The 20,378-nt window shown below is 42.8% G+C and overlaps 1 protein-coding gene across 1 annotated transcript; it reads right to left on the bottom strand.

Annotated features, from left to right (window-relative positions):
* Positions 1-875: 875 nt before the first annotated feature.
* Positions 876-10,192, bottom strand: nkx1.2lb (NK1 transcription factor related 2-like,b; the record flags this gene model as incomplete). The annotated part of the gene is made up of 3 exons (XM_080501782.1): positions 876-1,615; positions 8,296-8,536; positions 9,839-10,192. 3 exons carry the CDS (start codon positions 10,190-10,192, stop codon positions 876-878), a joined length of 1,335 nt encoding a protein of 444 aa, XP_080357908.1.
* Positions 10,193-20,378: the final 10,186 nt, after the last annotated feature.

The raw sequence follows: 20,378 nt of genomic DNA, 5'->3' as shown, positions 1-20,378 counted from the left end.
AATATTTTGTATTTTTAACCTTTTAACAATTGGCTCACAGAAGAAAACCAGTGATTTCATCCAAATTATATCCTGCAAACGAGCCTACTAACCCACTAAATCCAGCACCTCATCTTCAGTCCATACAGAAGAATGATTCAACAAATAATATAAACAAAGAGAGATTAGAGCTAGCTTCAATTGGTTTCTCTCTACTGCCACCTATTGCTCTAAATCTGTATTACTTAGACTCTACACGTGGCTCCTTTAAATGCCGATCAGCGTCTTGAGCCAAAACCTTCACGGAGGAAGACCCCCCCCCCCCCCTCCTCCTCATCCCCCTCCTCCTCCCCCTCCTCCTCCTCCTCCTCCTCCTCCTCCTCCCCCTCCTCCTCCTCCTCCTCCTCCTCCTGTGGCTGAAGAAAGTTCACTTGTCTCTGTTTGGTTCTCATGGTTTTAATATCAAAAGATGATAACATGTCGAGTTGAGCGATCAGTACATCCACGAGTCTGATGGAAACTGGCGACAAACTCCATAAATAAAGAGAAAGTGAAAACAACCACAGCTGGGAGGTACACGGTACTGACAGTAGGTCAAGCCATTCCTTATGTCATAAATATTCAGTATTCGGACAGACTTTTTTTTTTTTTCTCCTTAAAAAAACCTAATAGACGAAATCAGTCTATTACATATTGAAAACAGCATTTGGAGAAGGGAGCTAAATGCGGATTTATGTACAGTTTCTGGTTGATATTCACATTCTATCAAAATAATCCACTGATGTGACAGTGTCCGGAGGTTGGTAGTAAAAAGGTGGTGGTGAGGGGAGGGGAAGGGGAGGGGGAGGGGGGGGGGGGGGGGGGGGGTTCTGAGAGTCTGTGGAGGTGCAGCCTGTCTACAGGTGTGTGCTGTAGAAAGCGGGGGCGCCGTAACTCTGCGTCCCCAGCATGAAGGGGGACAGGACGTGGCTGGCAGTGAGGAAGGGCAGCTGCACCAGGCTACCCGCGGGGGGGTGGTGGTGGTGGCCGGCGTAGCCCGCGTGCATGGCCAGGTGCCCGCTGACCGGAGGGGAGGGGCTGAGGGGGCTGAGGCCGCCCATGCCGCCTCCCCCTCCCCCGTTGCCTCCCACGCCCCCCGCTCCTCCGGTGGGGGCGGAGGTGTCGGCCCCCGGGTTCTGTTTCTTCCACTTGGTCCGCCGGTTCTGGAACCAGATCTTGACCTGGGTCTCGGTGAGGGACAGGGACAGGGCCAGGTTGAGGCGCTCGCACACCGACAGGTAGCGCGTGGACTTAAACTTGTTCTCCAGGGCCACCAGCTGCTCGTAGGTGAAGGCAGTCCGGGCCCTGCGGGGCTTCCCCGACTTGGAGTCGGAGCCCGAGCGTTTCCGTTTGGGCTTGGCCCCGGGGCCCCCGTTGCTCTGGGAGCTGCTGATCTGGCCCCCGGAGCCACCGCCGGGGCTCTTGGTGTCTCTGCTGGGGTCCTGATGACCGTGCTGGCCCAGCTCTCGGTCTCCATTACTGGGGAGAGCTGAGCTGCTCTCCTCGCTGCTGTAGGGCTCGTCGGGGGCCTCGGAGTCGGGCGTCCCAGATCTGTGGCAGTCGTCCTCATCTGGACTTCTGTACACAAAGCCGTCCTCTGGAGAAAAAAAAAAAACACAGCAGGGACACGTCAGCATTTCTGTTAGCCGAGACATATAGAAGCATCGTGCAAGTTGCATTACTTTCATTTCAAAGCTGAAACGTGTTCAGATCAAACAGATCGTTTCCTGAGTGCCGCTGAGAAAGTTCCTTGTTGTTCTTCACAGGCCGATCATGGAGAGATTCTAAAACGTTCAGCCTGTTGTTGATTGAAATGAAATGTCAAACGCAACCGTGTGTAACGCAGTAACCGTAACAGAGGTTTACCCTGTTCATTATGGACTTACATACTTGTATACTTATTACAAATATGAATTTGTTTTATATTTTTCAATTCTAAAGTTTGAACTATTTTGATAATTTTGTACATTTTCGAAAGTTTATTATATAAAGATATTTACGACTTGCACCATCACTTTATTGAGTACTGAGGTGTAATTAAAATGGCTGAGGCCAGACACATATCCGTCCATTTCTGTGGCCATGTGAAAGCTCCAATTGCGATTTTCTTTTTCCCCTCGTCATGCTGTCTAGATTTTATCGGCTTATATTTAACGGCCACTTGAGAATGGATCTACATGGGCTGCCCAGCTTTGCCAGATATGGCGGTGTCCCCCAGTTGGGAAGCCAAACTCTCTTACTTTTTAACTATATTTACTTTGTGCAGTTGTGTGTTTATGTCATGTTCATTATTACACATATAATTTTTTTTTTTTTTTTTTACGATTTTAACATGATTCCTAAACAGGCTGGGATTTGGGCTGGTTTTTTATTGAGGTGTGTGATTTTTTACATTGTTTGGGCTGGAAACAGTGGCTCACATCTGGCAACCCCGGTGCTGACTGGCGGTGCATGTGTAAGTAGCGTGCTCATCGGGACTTCACGTCGTCTACTGCGCATGCGCTCTGGGGCCCGAAAACATCCGGTCCGATCACATTCACACGGCAGGTCGCATTTGAAATGATCGCGCAAAAAATCCAGAAAGAAATCCGTTCCACAGTTTGCAGCCAGCGAGCAGGCTAACGTAGCAGCACTGTGCTATCTAACTTTTCATGACAACATGTCGCTGTTTTTATACTCAAAACACTACAAATCATTGACGTGGATGTTTGCAAAACCGTTGCACAGCGAGGCGGACGCTCTGCCGCCAGACGTCGCCGTTTTAAAACACCAGCTCGCTGAGGAGAACCACACTGACCACGTCCTCAGCTCCTCCACACCGTAGCAGGTGATTCACACCTCCGTGAAGCTGCGTCCTACTCCACGCAAATAGTCCCAATCGTTTGTGCTGCGTTAGTGCTGGAAACATTGCAGTTTGTGCTGCGTTGCTAAAGAATTTCCCCAGGAATTAATAAAGTGATTCTGAGGTTTTAAAGATAGAACGAGTTGACTATGGGATGATTACGATCTGAATCAGAGTGGTGAGTTATTGACCTGGCAGGTCCAAATGTATAGTGAGGGTATGCTGGGAAAGGCCAGCAGAGGAGTTTGTCTGACTTGGTTTCCACTCCCACCTCTGTGAAAAATACTCCCATGTACCAGAAAAGGTTGGGGACATGGATTCCGAGTGGACCTCCATTATGGAAGCGGCTATGCAGAGCTGTGGCCAGAAGCTTGGAGGTGCTTGTCATGGTGACAACCAAATGACCCACTGGAGGACACCAGTACTCCGGGAAGCTGTTCAGATAAAGGAGACCATTAGAGCCTGGTTTTCTCAGGAGATTCCGGAATCAGCAGACAGCTATCGGCGGGCTAAAAGGGCTGCTTGTAGCAGTTACGGAAGTAAAATCTGTGGCACGAGAGGAGTCTGGAGAGGCCATGGAGTGGGGCTTTCGTTTGGGCGCAAAGAGCTTCTGGGGCACAATCCAATGGCACAGGAGGGGTTGGAGTGTTTCTTCTCAAGCTGTGTTCAACAAGAGAGGACATCTTCCACCTTTGAGTAAAGATATCCTCCACCTGGAAGACAAGACTTTGAGGATTTCTTGAACCTGGGGAACATACCTCCCTTGCAGGAGGCCGGATTTGAGACTTCTGGGGTGTCCTTGTTCGTTTCCCAGATGGGGGTCACCAGGGTAGAAAAATCTCCTCGGTGGCCCCAGGAGTGGAAGAGATTTTTTCCATAGATTCTTAGGGCCATGGATATTGTGGGACTGTCTTGGTTGACACACCTTGATAAAATCACATACTGTAGACCTCAGGCACAGTACCTTCAGAATGGTGCTCCGGGGTGGCGGTGCCCTTTTTCAATAAAGGATGTGTGCCATTAATCAGGGTTTCTCACTTCTCAGCCTCTCTGACAGTCTATGGGGAGGTACTGGAAGGGAGACTGACCAATAGCCGAAACTCAGATACAGGAGGAACAATGCAGATTCCATCCTGGCTGTGAAACCACAGACCAGCTCTTTACCATGTCACAGACTACCGAGGTGGCATGGGAGTTTGCCAATCCAGGCTACATGTGTTTTTTTAGACAAAGAGAAGGCCTACGGCCGTGTCCCCTGCAATGTCTTGTTACAGGTGCAGTGTGAGGAGTATAGACTACCTGAACCGCTGCTACAGGCTGTCTAATCTTTGTACTTCCAGTGTGAGAACTGTATCTCTATACTCTGCATTAAGATGTACTTGTTCAAAGTGAGTGCCAGACTCCACCAAGGTTGTACCTTGTCACCCCTTTAGTTTGTGATTTTCATGGACAGGGTGTTGAGGCACAGCAAAGGCCTGGAGGCCATCATGACAGCTATCGGCTGTCATGGAGGCAGGACTGTGAGATCGGCCACCAGTTCGACCAGGTCGCTGCAGTGATTCATTCATTGTACCGGACCGTTCTGGTGAAGAGGGAGCAGAGCCATAAAGCAAAGCTCTCAGTGTACTGGTCAGTCTACATCCCTACCCTCACCTATGGTCGTGAACTTTGAGTCATGATAGAAACAATGAGATCGCAGGAACAAGGGGCAGAACTTTTCTCTGCAGGTTGGCAGGCCTCACTCTTCGTGATAGAGTAAGGAGTTCGAAGTGGAGCCGCTACTCCGCCACATTGAGAGCAGCGACTTGAGGTGTTTCATCTGATCAGGACGCCCCTGGTTGCCTCTTTGTTAGTGGTTTACCAGGCATGTCACACACTGGGAGGAGGACCTGGGGTCGGAAATAAAGATGTCTGGACTTCTCTACTGTCTGTACTGCCACCGTGACAGAGGGAATGGAGATGGATGGATGGATGGATGGATGGATGGATGGATGGATAACTCCTTACAGAGCCACTACTTAATTACATAAATGTTTAGTGAGTCACGGGAAAAGAGAGCAGACCGTTTTGACCACAGGCTTGTGTTGAGTATGTGAAGCATTAAAACCTAAAAATATTATACCCGCACCCTGATCATAAGGGCTCCAGTTGTAGAGAAGGTTCTGTTACTTTCAAGTACTGAGTGTAAGTTCTGATTTGAAAATGGACATTTTGAGAAAACCTTGCATAAACTATTGCTGGAATGTTTGCATGGATTCTCACAGCAATGTGTGGATTTGTTTTTTAATCTTTCGATTGGTCTTGTGGGTGGTCAATGTGAGACCACAGCTTGGCTTCACTTCCAGTTTTTGTGACTTGTTCCCGAAAAGAAAACGACCCTTCAAGTGAAAAGTGGAAACAAGCCATTTTTTCCCCATAGATTGAGCATAGATTGTCTTTCCCAGGGCAGAAAATGTGACATCAACTATGAATGTGGTGTTTTAATTCGTTAGCGTCCTCAAATTAAATCTAACTTCATCTGAACATTTATTCATAAAGCATTTCATTATAACACATTTTTTCAAATAGCATGTTACGACAGCCTGAAGGAGACCAAAGCACATCATATTAAGATATTAAATACAATACAATATGATACGATGTTGCAGGTATTAAAAGCCAGTGTGAATAAGTTATTGGATTCATTTTAATAATAAGTATTTTTCTTGGATAAAAGCTTCTGGTTTTGTCTGCTTGACTCTTAAAAATGTGCTGCTGGACATTTGATTTGGACGAGGGTGAAGTGTGTTGTTTTCATGTTGTTTTTCTATTGATTTATTGATTAAAAAAACTTTCATTTCTAATAAATTGTCATGTATGAAAACCTATAATTAATATGGACTATATTGTCTAATAGTTGTGGGTTATATTAATGCTATTGAGTTTCACTAATCCTTTCATCCACCCACGTCCTCCTGACATCCTGACAGTGACCACTAGAGGGCGATAAACAATAGGTCCTCTGAGGGAGAGGATCCGAAATGAAATGAAATATACTTGTGTTAATGCCTCTGACAGGGTGGTGATTAATTAAATCTCCAAATAATACAGTTCGATATTCTATATAAAACAACGTGTGGTGACTCGATAAAACTGTGAAACAAATACGGGGAACTTTAAAGATGGTCAATATGCTGGGTTACAAAGAAAAAACTGAAAAAAGATAACAGCGGGCACGTGCACACGCACGCACGCACGCGCGCACACACACAAACACACACACACACACACACACACACACACACACACACACACACACCGAATTAAATTGGTTGTAATTTGATTTTATAGCACTCTGGAATATTCAATATAAACTCACATTTTTCACTTTTGGTTTTTGCACATTAAATTGTCTTTTTACTAAATTGTTAAAAAAAAAATTCTGAATCTGAAAATCTGAATCATCAGTAACAAGAACATTTCACACACCCTGTGTGTGCTTTTGGATTGGTTTTATTAGATTATTCACAGACAAACTGCTGTTGTCATGACGGTTAAACTATTAGTATATACATTTTTATATATTAAAAAACTGTTAAAAAAAACTATATAAAAAAAGAAATGAGCAAAATGATGGGCAGAATTAAATAAATACACAGGAATTGTTAGTGAGCATTTGAGGCCTAAAATTGTGTAAAAGAATTTGAATGACTGCATTTTCATGGATTAATTTTGCTGAATCTTTACGAATATAATTTTAATCTCAATTGTTTTAACTGTTATAATGATAGAATGAATCAAATGTTAGTTTATTTTTATTCCACTTTGTTTTTATTCAACTCATAAAAGCTAATAAGCTGCTTTTTATTAGATCAATCTTCAGATAAATTCAAACCCAGCGGACAAACCTCAATATCTCACATATCTATATCACACACACACACACACACACACACACACACACACACACACACACACACACACACACACACACACACACACACTTTTTATATGAAGTTTGTTGATCGAAAGTTAAAAAATAAATAAGATGAGAATTTGTTTTCCACAGCAAAAGACAAAATAAACAATTTGAGAATTTCATTTAGGGAAATGTTAAGTAGAAAGCAGATTGCTGTAGAATTTTATATTTATTTAACCCACAAAAGGTTTAAAAACACACTTCTATTTGACCAGAATTACTGCTTTAAGTGAGTTGAATGTGTGGAATTTTATTTTATCTTTTTCTATTTCTGTGCATTCAGCACTTAATGCTAAAATAGTGGACTTTTATGTCGCTCATACTGATTTAATGACAGCAGATTGTATTGAATCTGATTGATGGAAAATGTAATTTTACACATATTTACAATACATTTTTAGTCGTTACGATGAGTTTTTTTTTTTTTCATTTTAAATATGTGCACTGATAATTGTAAATTGTGAAAGGAAATATACAGAGTAGTGTTGTAAAGATTTATCGGGATTTTCTTTAAATATACACAGCAAAAAGCCCAGAGTTGATCATTAATTAATTAACTCCCACAGTGTCTATTTGAGTCGGGACTGAAATAAACACTGTGGGAGTTCATTTAACTCTGGGCTTTTTGCTGTGTATATTTTTAAAAAGAAAAAAACAAAACATGTCAAAGATAAAGAGATATGAACATTGATGGACTGTAATGAAATGTCTGAAACAGATATTCACTGATCAGTACAACCGATCACACACACACACACACACACACACACACACACACACACACACACACACACACACACACACACACACACACGGAGGGCGGGGGGTGGGGGTGGGGGGGGGGGTTCCTACCATCTCTTCATCAGTGTTTCTCTTTCAGACTCTTCTCATCTCCACGTCAAATGGATCTTCAGAAAACGCAGATTTCTCTCAAATAACTCTCAAACTTTATTTTCTATTCTATTCTGGAGCAACGCCGTAAGAAAATCCTTCTACCGTAAATAATTCTATTCTATTCTATTTCTATTCTTCTTTTTTTTGGACAAAAATGACGGGTCTCAGATTGATTTAGATAAACGTGGAAAACGGCATCGACGTGATTGACTCCAGGTTAGTATTTATAAATAAACATGTTTAAATTAAAGATAACGGCGCCTGTCGACACGCGTCAATATTGAGTTGCTGATTGGCTGACGAGCAGTTTGCGTTGCATATAAATAGTTAATAAAGAGGATTGTAGCGTATTTGTTTTCTGAGAAAGAAAAACAAAATAAAGCCTTTTTATAAATGTTTTAAAAATGTGTGGCCTTAATCATCTTTATTCAGTAATTATATATATATATATATATATATATATATATATATATATATATATATATATATATATATATATATATATATATATATATAAAATAATGAAGAGATTTGACTTAAGAATAGCAGATGATTGAACTGGAGAAAAAGTTTCTGGACTTACTGCTGGGGTACTCCTCGGCCCCGTAGCAGCCCTTGGTGGTCTCCAGACTGTGCTCTCCCCCGGGTCCTGGTCCTCCCTGACCCCCTGCTCCTCCGCCACCTCCTCTCCGGTTCTCCGCTCCGTACGCGCTGCTCATCTCGCGCTCCGCGCGGTGCCCGGAGTGCCGCCGGTGGCTCGTGAACTTGTTTGGATCCAGGATGTCCAGGACGGAGAAGGAGGTGGTCCGGTGCCCGGTGGGGCCCTGAGGAGGACATGCTTATTATTATTATTATTATTATTATTATTATTATTATTATTATTAGTTGTTGTTGTTGTAGTAGTAGTAAAATACGGTTTATTTTATGATTAAAAAAATAATTGTCATTATTTTTTATTTTAATTATTGACATAAACTACTGAGATTGGGCCTTAATGATAATAATAATAATAATGATGACAATAATAATAATAAATACAGTTGTAGCACGTTCTTTCCTTACACACAGTTTTACTGCAAACACAAGCACACACCATGTGTATTTCTTCCCGTTGCTTTCTCGCTTTTCATTTTTAACCTGGATTATGTTTGTAATATTTGTCCTTTTCTTGGACTATAAAAACCATCATTAGTTTTTAATTCTTGGGCTCCACTTAGTTTTTTGTCGGAGTGCCCCCCCCCCCCCCCCTTCAGTCTGACCCTGCCTGTGTTGATCATGTCTATGTTGCAAAGATGTTTGCAGAGCTTTATGCTCTGATTTATGTGCAAACACAAAGCTGCATATGAGCCGATAACTGGTGTGTGGGGGGTGGGGGGTTGGGGGGGTGGGGGGGTGGGGGGTCATCGTGGATCCCCGTTCTTCTTCTCTGATTAGGATCGTCGGTTTATTAACGAGGCTCGCCCGGAGCATGTCGACATGAATAATCCCACATTAATAATATTATGATTGTGAATAATCCGGCGAGAGGAGAGAACCCCGGACTATTAACGGGCCTGATAACGAGAACGATCATAGTGAGATTACAGGAATAATCCTTCATTTAGGAGGGAAGAGATTAGAATAAAACCATGACGCGGAATAAACACATTAACACAGGGCTCTCACTTTTAAATGATCTTGAGCTATTTATTTATTCATTTTAGATTTTTTTTTTTTAGATTACACTTTAAGGTCATTTCGTTTTTTTCCTTTCTCTTTCTTAAAGTGAATTACAAATGTTTTAAAGTATAATTATTGATCCGCGCGCCCCCGATACCATGACGAAAACACGCTAACACGTTTCTGCTATTTTAATTAATCCGACTGTTTTTAATAGGCCTTAACAGACCAAAGTTTAACTAAATAAAGCACAAAAATACCCTAAAAAATTAGACTTACATTTACATTCAGTTTTCTACGATTTTTTTTAAATTATTATTTTTTTAATGAATTTGTTCCATTCTTACCTTTTCAAAATTTAATTAAAACCTTTTCTCCTGACACGAGGGAACATGTATGAGGCGGTATATATTGTATTCGCAGTGTATTAACGACACATAAAGAGCAGAAAGAGTTCCTGGATGTACCTGCTGTGGCGGGGCTAACACCGGGTTGGTTCGCGGGGGCTCCGTGTGGTTCTCCCCGGCCTGAGCGTCTCTTCCAGCGGGCACCGCTCCGGGGAAGAGCCGCTTATCCCCGCCTCCGTCCTCCAGCAGGCCCGCTCCGTCCGAACACATCACCATGGTCTGCACCCCGTCGCGCTCTCCCCCGGCACCGGCACCGGTTCCGGTCCCGGCTCCGGCCGCCGGTGCCGATTTGTCCCGGCTCATCGGGGACTGGACAGCCTCCGTCCCGGGTCCTGGTACCGCTCTTTCCCGGCTGATCACCGCGGTCTGGACCGCGTCCGTTCCGGGTCCCGGTACCGCTCTGTCCCGGTTCATCACTTCACTCCCTCTTTCCCATAAATGTTCACACTCCCGGTAATAATAATAATAATAATAATAATAATAATAATAATAATAATAATAATAATAATAATAATAATAATAGAGCTATATAATAATAATAATAATAATAATAATAGTCATGTCATGAGCTCCAGTCTTCAGCGGGAAAAGTTTCCCTCCACGGCCGCAGAGCAGGTCTCAGGTCTCTGGGCTGCGGCTCAGCAGCTCGTCCCTGTCAAAGTTTGGATTTCCCCCAGGTGTTGCCTCCGGCTCCGCGGCTCCTCCGTCCTCATGGTGCGGCGTCCCGCGCAGTGTCCCGCCGCTGTCCCCCGACCGGTGCAGTGGAACCCGCTGCCCTGACAGGCGAGGAGGTGGGACGGAGGCTGCTGAGACTCTCTAATGGTTCACTCCGGCGGCTCGCGCCTTCTCTCTCTCTCTCTCTCTCTCTCTCTCTCTCTCTCTCTCTCTCTCTCCATTAGTTAAGTGAAGTCCCCCTCTCTCCTCCCCATCGTTTCTGCCCCCCCCCTCCCTTCAACGCCTTTTTTGGCTTTTAGCCGCCCCCCGAGGACCCTCTATCATACAATCACATTTACAGTGTGTGTGTGTGTGCGCGCGCGCGCGCGCTTTCCTTATTTATGCATTCCTATTCAACTCCGCGGCTTGTAATTGGCTACAAATTAATCCCACTTGTACTAATAGGCTATTATGTGGGGTGGCCGCGCACGCACGTGCGTGAGGTGCCCGGGCAGCGCCGATCCCGCCATCTCGAGCACGAGAACAACCGGAAAGAGGAGAGCGGGAAGCTCTCGCGGACGCTCCTCTCGTTTGTGTGATAGTGACGTCCGAGCGCAGTCTGGATTCAGGTGCACTGGTCACTCATATGAAACCAACACTTGGTAGAAAAATAAAAAAAAACATCAATTGTTGTCATGTGTGTCTTTATTATTTCTTTATTAGTGCCTTCATTAGTCCCCAGGGGGTAAAACTGCCTCCAGCACAGGAACACACGCAAACTCCTCACAGGAAGGCCATTATATTATATATTCTCAATGTGAGGCCTGAGTGCTGGTCACTGTGCAGAATACCTATACTTTGTACAAAAACATTCAATTCAATTCAATTCAATTCAATTCAATTCAATTCAATTCAACACAGTCATCTCAAGGCACTTTTACAAAGAAAAACCAACTGCATCTACATGAGCAAGCATAAGGACAGTGGAACAGAAAAATGTGTGTCATGTGTATCACCAAAATAATACTCATACTTTGTGTTTATATATGTTTTTTAAGGATGGTTGTCATAGTAACAACTCTTCTTCCAGAGATGGTCAAGTGTATATCACTGATACAGAAACTTTGTGCAAAGACCTTCATGTGTGTAGTGTGTTTCTCCAATATATTACTATAATGCTGAACCTGTAGTGTGTAACGTTGATATAATGCTGATACTTGGTACAAAAACCTCCATGTGTCCAGTGGATATTACGAATATAACACCAACACCTGGTGCAATAACCACAATATGCAATGTGTATAATTGGTATGACACTTGGTACAAAAACTAATAGTCCTTATCACCGATATACTGATACTTTGTACAATAGCTTCAATAATAAGCTATTGATATATAATGTGTGTAACCCAGGGGTGTCTAAGGCCAGCGTCCTGCAGGGTTTTCACAACCGTGATGATGACATCATCATTAGAATCAGGTCTGCTGGAGCAGGGAGAGGCTAAAGTGAAAGATTCTTTGTATGCAGCCTGTATCATTGATATACTGTATACAGGAACTTCTCACAAAAGCGTTCATGTGTCGAGTGTATCACCATTATGGCACCAACACGTGGTACACAAACCTCAATGTGTAATACTGGTGTAATACTGATACTTTCCACAAAAAACCTCAGCGTGCGTAAAGTGTTTCATCAATTATAATGATACTTTGTACAAAAGCCTTAGTGTTTGTAGTGGAGTATCACCACTATAGTACTACTAATACATTTAATAATCACAGCGACTTTGATCAAATTTAAGTATCGTTCTGAATTCACCGTCTTCTTTATTTCTAGCCATTACATATGTTTTAATATTTGTATGTACTTTAATGCAGTTAAGATGTCGGACCGTTTTTAGTTACTTCAGATGTTTTAAGATTCAGATGTAGATGATATAGATAGTTTTAGCTGATTTGCAGTTGCGGGTGAAGCGTCTTTAGGACACGACACAAAAACACCTTCTTCTGGTTGCCAGCTTACAAGTAATAAACTAAACTAAACTAGATGAACTAACTAACTACATGAACGAAGCAACATAAACACAACCAATACCAACAGTCGCTCTGTGACGCTACATATTGTTAAAATGGCAGCTGTATGCGGGAGGTGTGGGATTTGTTTTTAGAACCGTGAGTGTGAGTGGCGTGGCTTTCAATGTCAGTTAGTTGTGTAGCTCACTATAATTTGCCGTCACTCTCAACAAGTCCACAATGAGACCCTCCTGTTATTGTCGGCGGTCTTCCTGTTGTCAGAGATGCAAGAAGCTCCTGGCTTCAGACGCCCGCTGAGCCGTGGAGCTGCGGCTCTCGCTGCCGTGAACCAGTGTAATGATGGCCGTAGTGTGACCGCGCAGGCTTTGCCTTGACCCCTGCTTTAAACGAAAGACTGTATTTCCAGACGATCTTCTTATAACTATATTACTGCACAGCAACAAAATCACAAGTGTTTATGAACAGTCATAAGCTGTTATCAACTGACGTGGTAAGAAAAGGGGATTTAAGGCATTTTATTTTAAATTGTAGCCAATAAGAAAAGACACCAAGACAATGACATGATCTCAGTTCTAAACACAATAATCACATTGGAGAAGAAGAAGAAGAAGAAGAAGAAGAAGAAGAAGAAGAAGAAGAAGAAGAAGAAGAAGAAGAAGAAGAAGAAGAAGAAGAAGAAGAAGTTTAACAACTTATTTTAACAATAGTTTAAGAAAATGTGCGAATGTCTATTATCATAATGTATAATTAGATTAGCATACATGCAGTTTTTAAACATTTAACCTCGACACAAGTTGAAGAATCCCCACATTCGCTTGGTCGCAGAAGGTTTTTCGGCGGGATACGATGTGGAAATGGTTAAAGTGGATAAATCAGAGGTGAGAGTTCCTCCAGGTGAGCCTGCAACAGGCCTCGGCCGTTTCCCCACCGCAGCAGGAGTGTGTGCAGCTCCACAGTTGCAAGGTTAAGGCAGTAATTGATGTGTAGCTGATGTGTAATGCGTTGGCCCGCTCCACTCTGCTCTGACTGGTGCATCCACATGAAAGGGAGCTCTTATCTTTAATGCAGATTCCAGGGCAGGGCCTCTCCTCAAAACTCAATTACGGCCTGAATAAAGCCGGTAATGTCCCCGCTGCAGTGAAATATTGATTCCTAATCCTTGGCAGTCATTACTATGCCAGAAAATAATAGACCACAGAATTGGATTTTGATTTAACACACAACGTGTTTATTCTAATACTCTGGACTTAATATTCCGTTGACTCTCATTTTCAGCCACAGAGGAGACGGGAGCAGTGATGTAGGCTCTGACGCCATGCACATTTTTTTTTTTTTTTTTTTTTGTATTATTGTAGAGCGCATTAAAAAGAAAAAAAAAAGAAAAAGAGGTGATGCAACATCTTTCCTGTCCTCCTCCCCGGACCCAATACACAAGGTCAGCTCCATGTAATTGCCTTGCTCAATGATCCTTGGGAGGAAGAAATTAAAAGTTGAGGAAAATAATTACTGAAACAATGAGACATGATTAGCCAATCAGAGAACCGCGGCCATTTGATCTACTTCCTGCTTCCACACTGAGGCTTTATGGCTTTATTTTAAAACAGTAAATATATTAACTACATTAAATATCACTGCAACTTATTCACCTTGGAAAATATTAGCATTTTAACTCGGCTGGAGGAAACTATAAAGCACGGTAATGGCAGTGCTACGGGGGAAACCGAGGAGGGAGGGTAATAACTGTTGTTATTGTTCTTAATGTTATTGAACCCACAAAAATCCAGGCAGTACTGGACACCAGAGATAAACCTCCGGCTGGCGTGTCCAAAAGCACCTCTGTGCTCAGTGTTTGACCTTTGACCTCTGCTTCAATTTTAAGCGATTGACAACCAAGCTGCTTTCAAATGGTCAATGAGGAAAAGTGACTGAAATCTTCAAAATTCGAAATGAAATACTACAATACTGATTAGAAATAGGGTGTTAATTATTCATCATTGATTAATTTATAGCATTAACCTATTTTTAGTATTTGATTTATGGAGCTGGAGCACAGCAGCTCCTGCTGCGTCACATCAATGCATTTCGCTTTAACATCACATTCACTGTGATATATTCTAATATTATTGTGCATGCTTAGGAATAGTTTAGTTGTGATACAGTTATTGCTGAATAATAGTTGACTGTATAAACATATTAGTAACATTTCAACTTTAAACCTGAGAGTATAATTCAACATAAATACAGTATTTAAAGTGTGAGTAGATTTTTTAGAGGTACCATCTTATTACAACTCTAAATTTAAGCAGAATTATTTATAAAGAAGGAGAATGTCAGAAGAATAATTTTTTTTTCTTTCTTCAAGTTGGTAGCATCGACTCTTTAATTCTCTTTAATTGTCATTTATCTTATTATCCTGAACGTGTCAGTTTACTGTGTTTGGTCCAGTTATTCTACAGGTCCAGGAATGTGTGGTAGTGTGAATGTGTGTGTGTGTGTGTGTGTGTGTGTGTGTGTGTGTGTGTGTGTGTGTGTGTGTGTGTATGTGTGTATGTGTGTCTTGTGCCTGTGATTATTCTAATGAAGGTTAACGAGCCCTGTTCAGCCTCCTCTTTATTAAATTAATCTGAGGCAGTAATGAATGATAATTACTATAATTGGAGCTGCTCTCTCACTGCGGCTGTCTGATGGAGGGGTGTGTGTGTGTGTGTGTGTGTGTGCGTGCCACAGCTCTCACCACACGCTCTCCCCGCGTCCTCTCCCTCCGCTGTGCTCGTCATCATTCATCCCTCTGTTGGAGCTAATGATCAGTGAGCGTCTCGACGCAGGACTCGGACCGGCTGAAACCAAACCAGTGATCAGCTTGATTCTGATGGAGCTCCACATCTCCACCATCCTCCGACATCCATGGAGGATCTCCAACAGCTGCTCAAAATGGGGGGAAAACTCAAACTAAAAAAACGGTCCATAGCCAAGTTAAACGGTCACACATTACAGGGCTCCCTCGTGCACCACTTTCTGTTATCACCCATTTGTATATTCATACCCCAAGTATACACATTGATACCCAAACATCAAAGAAAATGGGATTTCTTTCTTCTTTAAAAAAAAAAAAAAAAAGACAAACAAATAGTAGAACTTAACACAACAGGTATAAAATCATAACAAAAGCAGTTAATAAAAAAACAAAAAACCAATGTGGATAACTGTGCAGTTTGCATGCCAGGTCCCCGGTCAGGTGTCGTTGTGTTTCTGTATTAAAAGCTGCCTGCTCCTTCTCTCCGTCCTTCTTCGTGGCTCAATGTCTCGATGAAGAAATGTTCTCCTGTGTGCAGATGGTGGTTGAGCAAATGAAGAGAAGAGCTGATGATATGATGGGATTTTAAAACAATTGTGATGTAAACAAACAGCTAATGCGAGATGACACTTGAAAACATTGTTTAATTTGACCTCAGAGACCTGGACCAGCTGCAGCTGGGACTCCAGAGGTCCATGGGGGGGGGGGGGTGGGGGTTTGTATATCCAGGGCTGTCTTGTGGACCTGTGGTGGTGCCGGAGCAAACGCTGGGGTTGCGGTGCCTTGCTTGAAGGACCGTCAGCTCAGTTGCTTCATTCAACTCATTTGTTAATCCCACTGGCAGGGGTGAAACTTCACTCCGGCTCTTCACGAGCCTCAATGACGTTTAAAATACAGTTTAAAAATACCAGTTAGTTGCTTCTGTCACGGTGCAGAGCTTGGACGCCACATTGTTGACTTTATATTCGGTTACTATACTCTTATCTCCATGATCAGAAGATTTATCTCTGAGATTGAAGTATTTATTTTAACTTTACCATGTGTTTGAAAAAGATGGTCAGTTTACTGAACGTGGGCACTAAATCACTGCAGTAGTATTAATATTACAGTACAACAAATTAAATAATGTTATTTATTGTCATAATGAGAGCAGAATAGCTGCAGTGGTAAATTTATCTCACAATATTCACGTATAAAAAAAAAAAATCTATCTTTAATTGCTTCTGTAAAAAAAAAAAAAAATCTGGTTTTTAAACATGAAAAAGATCCAGTGGTTTCATCCTGTTTTCTATTTTGTGTCTCCAGGTTTTATATTTCAAATGAGCTCTCCTCCTTTTCTGCATTACGGGAGTAAACCCCCCCCAAACCACCACAACCACACACACACACACACACACACACACACACACAGTTAGACACACAGATAGCATCTGACCTGAAGAATTAATTAAATATGATAGCTGATTAAAAATAGCATAACTAATAGTGTAATATCTCAAGCTGTCGTCTTTAATAGTCAACATTGTGTGTGTGCGTCTTATCTGCTGCAGACAGACGCTCTCACTATTGATTCCTGTTCATTTCAGTTGTCAGCTCATCTGGAATCATTAAACTCTGCGTCTACCTCGCTCGCCTGCTCATTTTCTGACTTTCACTCCTTCATGTTTCCTGCTGAAGCTCTAAAACGTCCGTGCAGCACAGGACTCTGCTGCTTCCAGTTCTGACCGTCCTAAATCGTCCTCGGTGCTTTAGGACGCGCCCGGGACCCGGGGTGGGGGGAGAAGTGGGATAATAGACAACATGTCTCAATAATATATTAACTCTGCAACCTCCAGAATAGTTACTGGGATTTCCTTTGTTTATAGCATACAGACATTGCACACACACACAAAACGTACTAGTCAAGTCAAGTCACTTTTATTTGTGCAGCACTTTAAAACAGCGGTGGCTGAAGCCTAAGTCCTTCACATAAAAGGCAAAAATAACAATAGAAGAGCAAAATACAGTAAAAACAAACAGGAAGACTGTCAACAGTAAAAGCAGGCAGAGAGTCTCAACCACGGTTAAAAGTCAAGGCATAGAAATGGGTCTTAAGATGAGTTTTAAAAGTGGACAGTGAGACCTCGGTACCTCCAGAAGCAGCTGATCAGCTGACCGGAGGCACCGAGCAGGTGGTGTCGGGGTGGAGCAGCTCAGACTGGTAGGGCGGAGATTCAGAGATTTAAGCTGGACTGAACCACTGCCCTAATCTGAGAGTCCAGTTTAAAATCCCTGTCCATTCTAAAACCTCGGTTTAAAACCACTGGCTTCAGGTGTGGACCGAGGGGACCCAGGTGGAAAGGTGGGGGTTCACAGGAGCCACTGGGCCCCAACACCATCACCTCAGTCTTGTTTTCGTTGAAACGTAGAAAATTAAAAGTCATCCAGGCTCTAATGTCATCAAGGCATGGCAGAAGAGGTGACAGTGAGGAGGCATCTTTGTTTTTGAGCTGGACATAAATCTGGCTGTCATCCGCATCACAGTGCAAAGAGATGATGAGCCTCGTGAGACCAGAACCCAGGGGCCCTAAAAATGAGCCCTGTGGAACCCCATATGTGAGAGGAGCAGAGGAGGATTCAGAGACAGCAAGGCCAACACACATGGTTCTGTCTGCCAGATAGGACCTAAACCAGGCCAGTGCAGTACCACGGATGCCCACCAGGTGTTGCAGCCGGGAAATCAAGATGAAGATAAAGAAATCATGGTCCACGGTGTCGAATGCAGCAGTCAGGTTCAGCAGAACCAGAAGCACATGGCCACCACCATCATTAGCCTGGAGGATGTCATTAATAACGTCGAGCAATGTGCTGTGCAGGGCTTTAACACCAGACTGAAAAACATCTAAAAGTCCCTTAAATTGTGTGTGGACGACCTTCTCTAAAGTCTTTGAAATAAAAAACAGCTTGGAGATGGGCCTAAAATTAACCAAGACAGCCTGGTCAAGGCCTGGTGTCTAAAGAACACGCTGCAACACTGCATGTTTAAAAAGCACAGGATGTCAGGGACCGGAGGTGGTGGTGGGGGGGGGGGGGGGTGGACCCGAGCGCCGACTCAAAACTCAAAGCCACCTTTGTCCAGTGGAGAACCATGGCCTCGGATTCAGAGGTGCTGATCCTCATCCCAGTTGCTTCACACTCGGCTGTGAACCGCGCCAGTGCAGGACCACATCATCTGCAAAGAGCAGAGACGAGATCCTGTGGTCCCCCCATTTCTAGGTCTATTTCTATAACAATGAAACAAACAGAGGGAGAACGTCACACCAAAATAATAGAAAATGAAAATGTTCCTTTTCGTCACAAAATGAAAAGAAAGATTGTTTATTAAACCTTAATTTTGTAAAAGTGAGTTAATGATGACCACAGAAGAGTTTTGTGGTTGAACTTTGTATTGGATGATGAAAGAATTACATCTTTTCTTTCACCTCCTTTTTAAGAATATTAGCATCTCATAAAGGGTTAATTTAGAGATTAAATGTAATTATTTGAATAAATTAAATATAGAATAATCCCTACGGTTTCAATAGGGTGCAATGCACTGTCAGCGTTCGGACCCTAATAATGTTGATTCAGTTTCTTCTTCTCGTTAAAAACCTAAAAAATTATGTTAAAATATTCTGTTTAATTGTTATAAATGAGAAGAAAAACTGTCAGGACATTATGATAATATTATTATTATAATAATATAATAATTCGAATTTAGAATTCTCCAAATGAAAATGCACGAAAGGGAAAATAAGTATTCATATTTATTATCAAAACCAACATTTTTATAACTGAATTTGTTTTCAAGTACAGTGCAAATCAATTCAAGTTAAAGTAAGTTTTTTCTTTTGTAAACTAAAGTAGAGGAACCATTGATGAGTCTCTGCTGTGTTACTGAAGGAGCTGAAGCTGACGAGGAAGGTGATGATAATGTGATGAAGATGATGATGAGCTCTCGCAGAAAGTGAAGTCTGCCTCCATAGACCATCAGATCTGCACAACCTTCTGGCTCGTCTTCCTCCTCCTCCCTTCCTCCAGTAAATGAGTCCTTCATATTAAACAGACTGTCTCCTTGTATTTACCTGTTGTCATGTTGTCCCTTCTGTCTCTAAACGTTCACAATCCTCCTGTGCAGAAAGAAAAGAAGAGAACTCACAAACTGTAAAGAATAAAACAGATACTGCTGTCAGCTGTTTTACATCAGGATTCTCAGAAATCACTGAATTCATGTGAAACTTCTTCCAGCTCAAACCTCCTGCTCTGCAGAATGAAACACATGTTTGATTCCTGACCATGTTGATTTCAGCAGAAGATCGTTTTAGTGTTGGAAGTGGACAGAATTGTCCTTCATGGGAGGACCGGCTTCAGTGTATGATCCAGCTTCCAGGTGACCACTTTTCCCATCTTCCAGGACCTTCGGTAGCTGCTGACCAGCAGGGCCTGCAGGTTGTTTACAGTATGTGGTTCTTCTGGGACTCTTTCCCCAGTTTTCTGGTTCCAGCACATCAATTCAGGGGAGAAAAGGTTCACTTTTTCACAACTACCCCGACCAGGTCTTCAGCTCTTCCTGTCAGGTTAGATATGTGTGGAACCACTGCTGGTTTCAACTATCTGGTCTCAGTGGTCACCCTGTTTTTGCCTCGTTTGTGTTCCTCCGATGTGTTTTTCTCATGTATCATCCTCAGTAATCAACACACATCAAATGACTGCTGCATGTGCACCAGGAAATACAATCTAAACTCCTGGAGAATGGATTTGTGTACAAGCCCTGATGATAGTGGAGGAGAAGCTCTCAGGATGGTGGTGAGCTGTGAGGAGTGAGGAGTGAAGAGGAAGAGGAAGAGGAAGAGGAAGAGGAAGAGAAAGAGGAAGAGGAAGGGCCAGTGTCTGTCCTTAACAGCTTGAAATCATTTTAGAACCTTCGTGGCTCTTCAGGACTAAACAGCATCTCATTCACACTGTAGCTACGATATCTCTGCTGCACAGTTCTGCAGGGTGTGTGTGTGTGTGTGTGTGTGTGTGTGTGTGTGTGTGTGTGTGTGTGTGTGTGTGTGTGTGTGTGTGTGTGTGTGTGTGTGTGTGTGTGTGTGTGTGTGT

The sequence above is a fragment of the Blennius ocellaris genome (assembly GCF_963422515.1).
Source record: "Blennius ocellaris genome assembly, chromosome: 9".
In the NCBI taxonomy this organism is placed as follows: domain Eukaryota; kingdom Metazoa; phylum Chordata; class Actinopteri; order Blenniiformes; family Blenniidae; genus Blennius; species Blennius ocellaris.
This window is presented reverse-complemented; position numbering and strand designations above follow the sequence as displayed.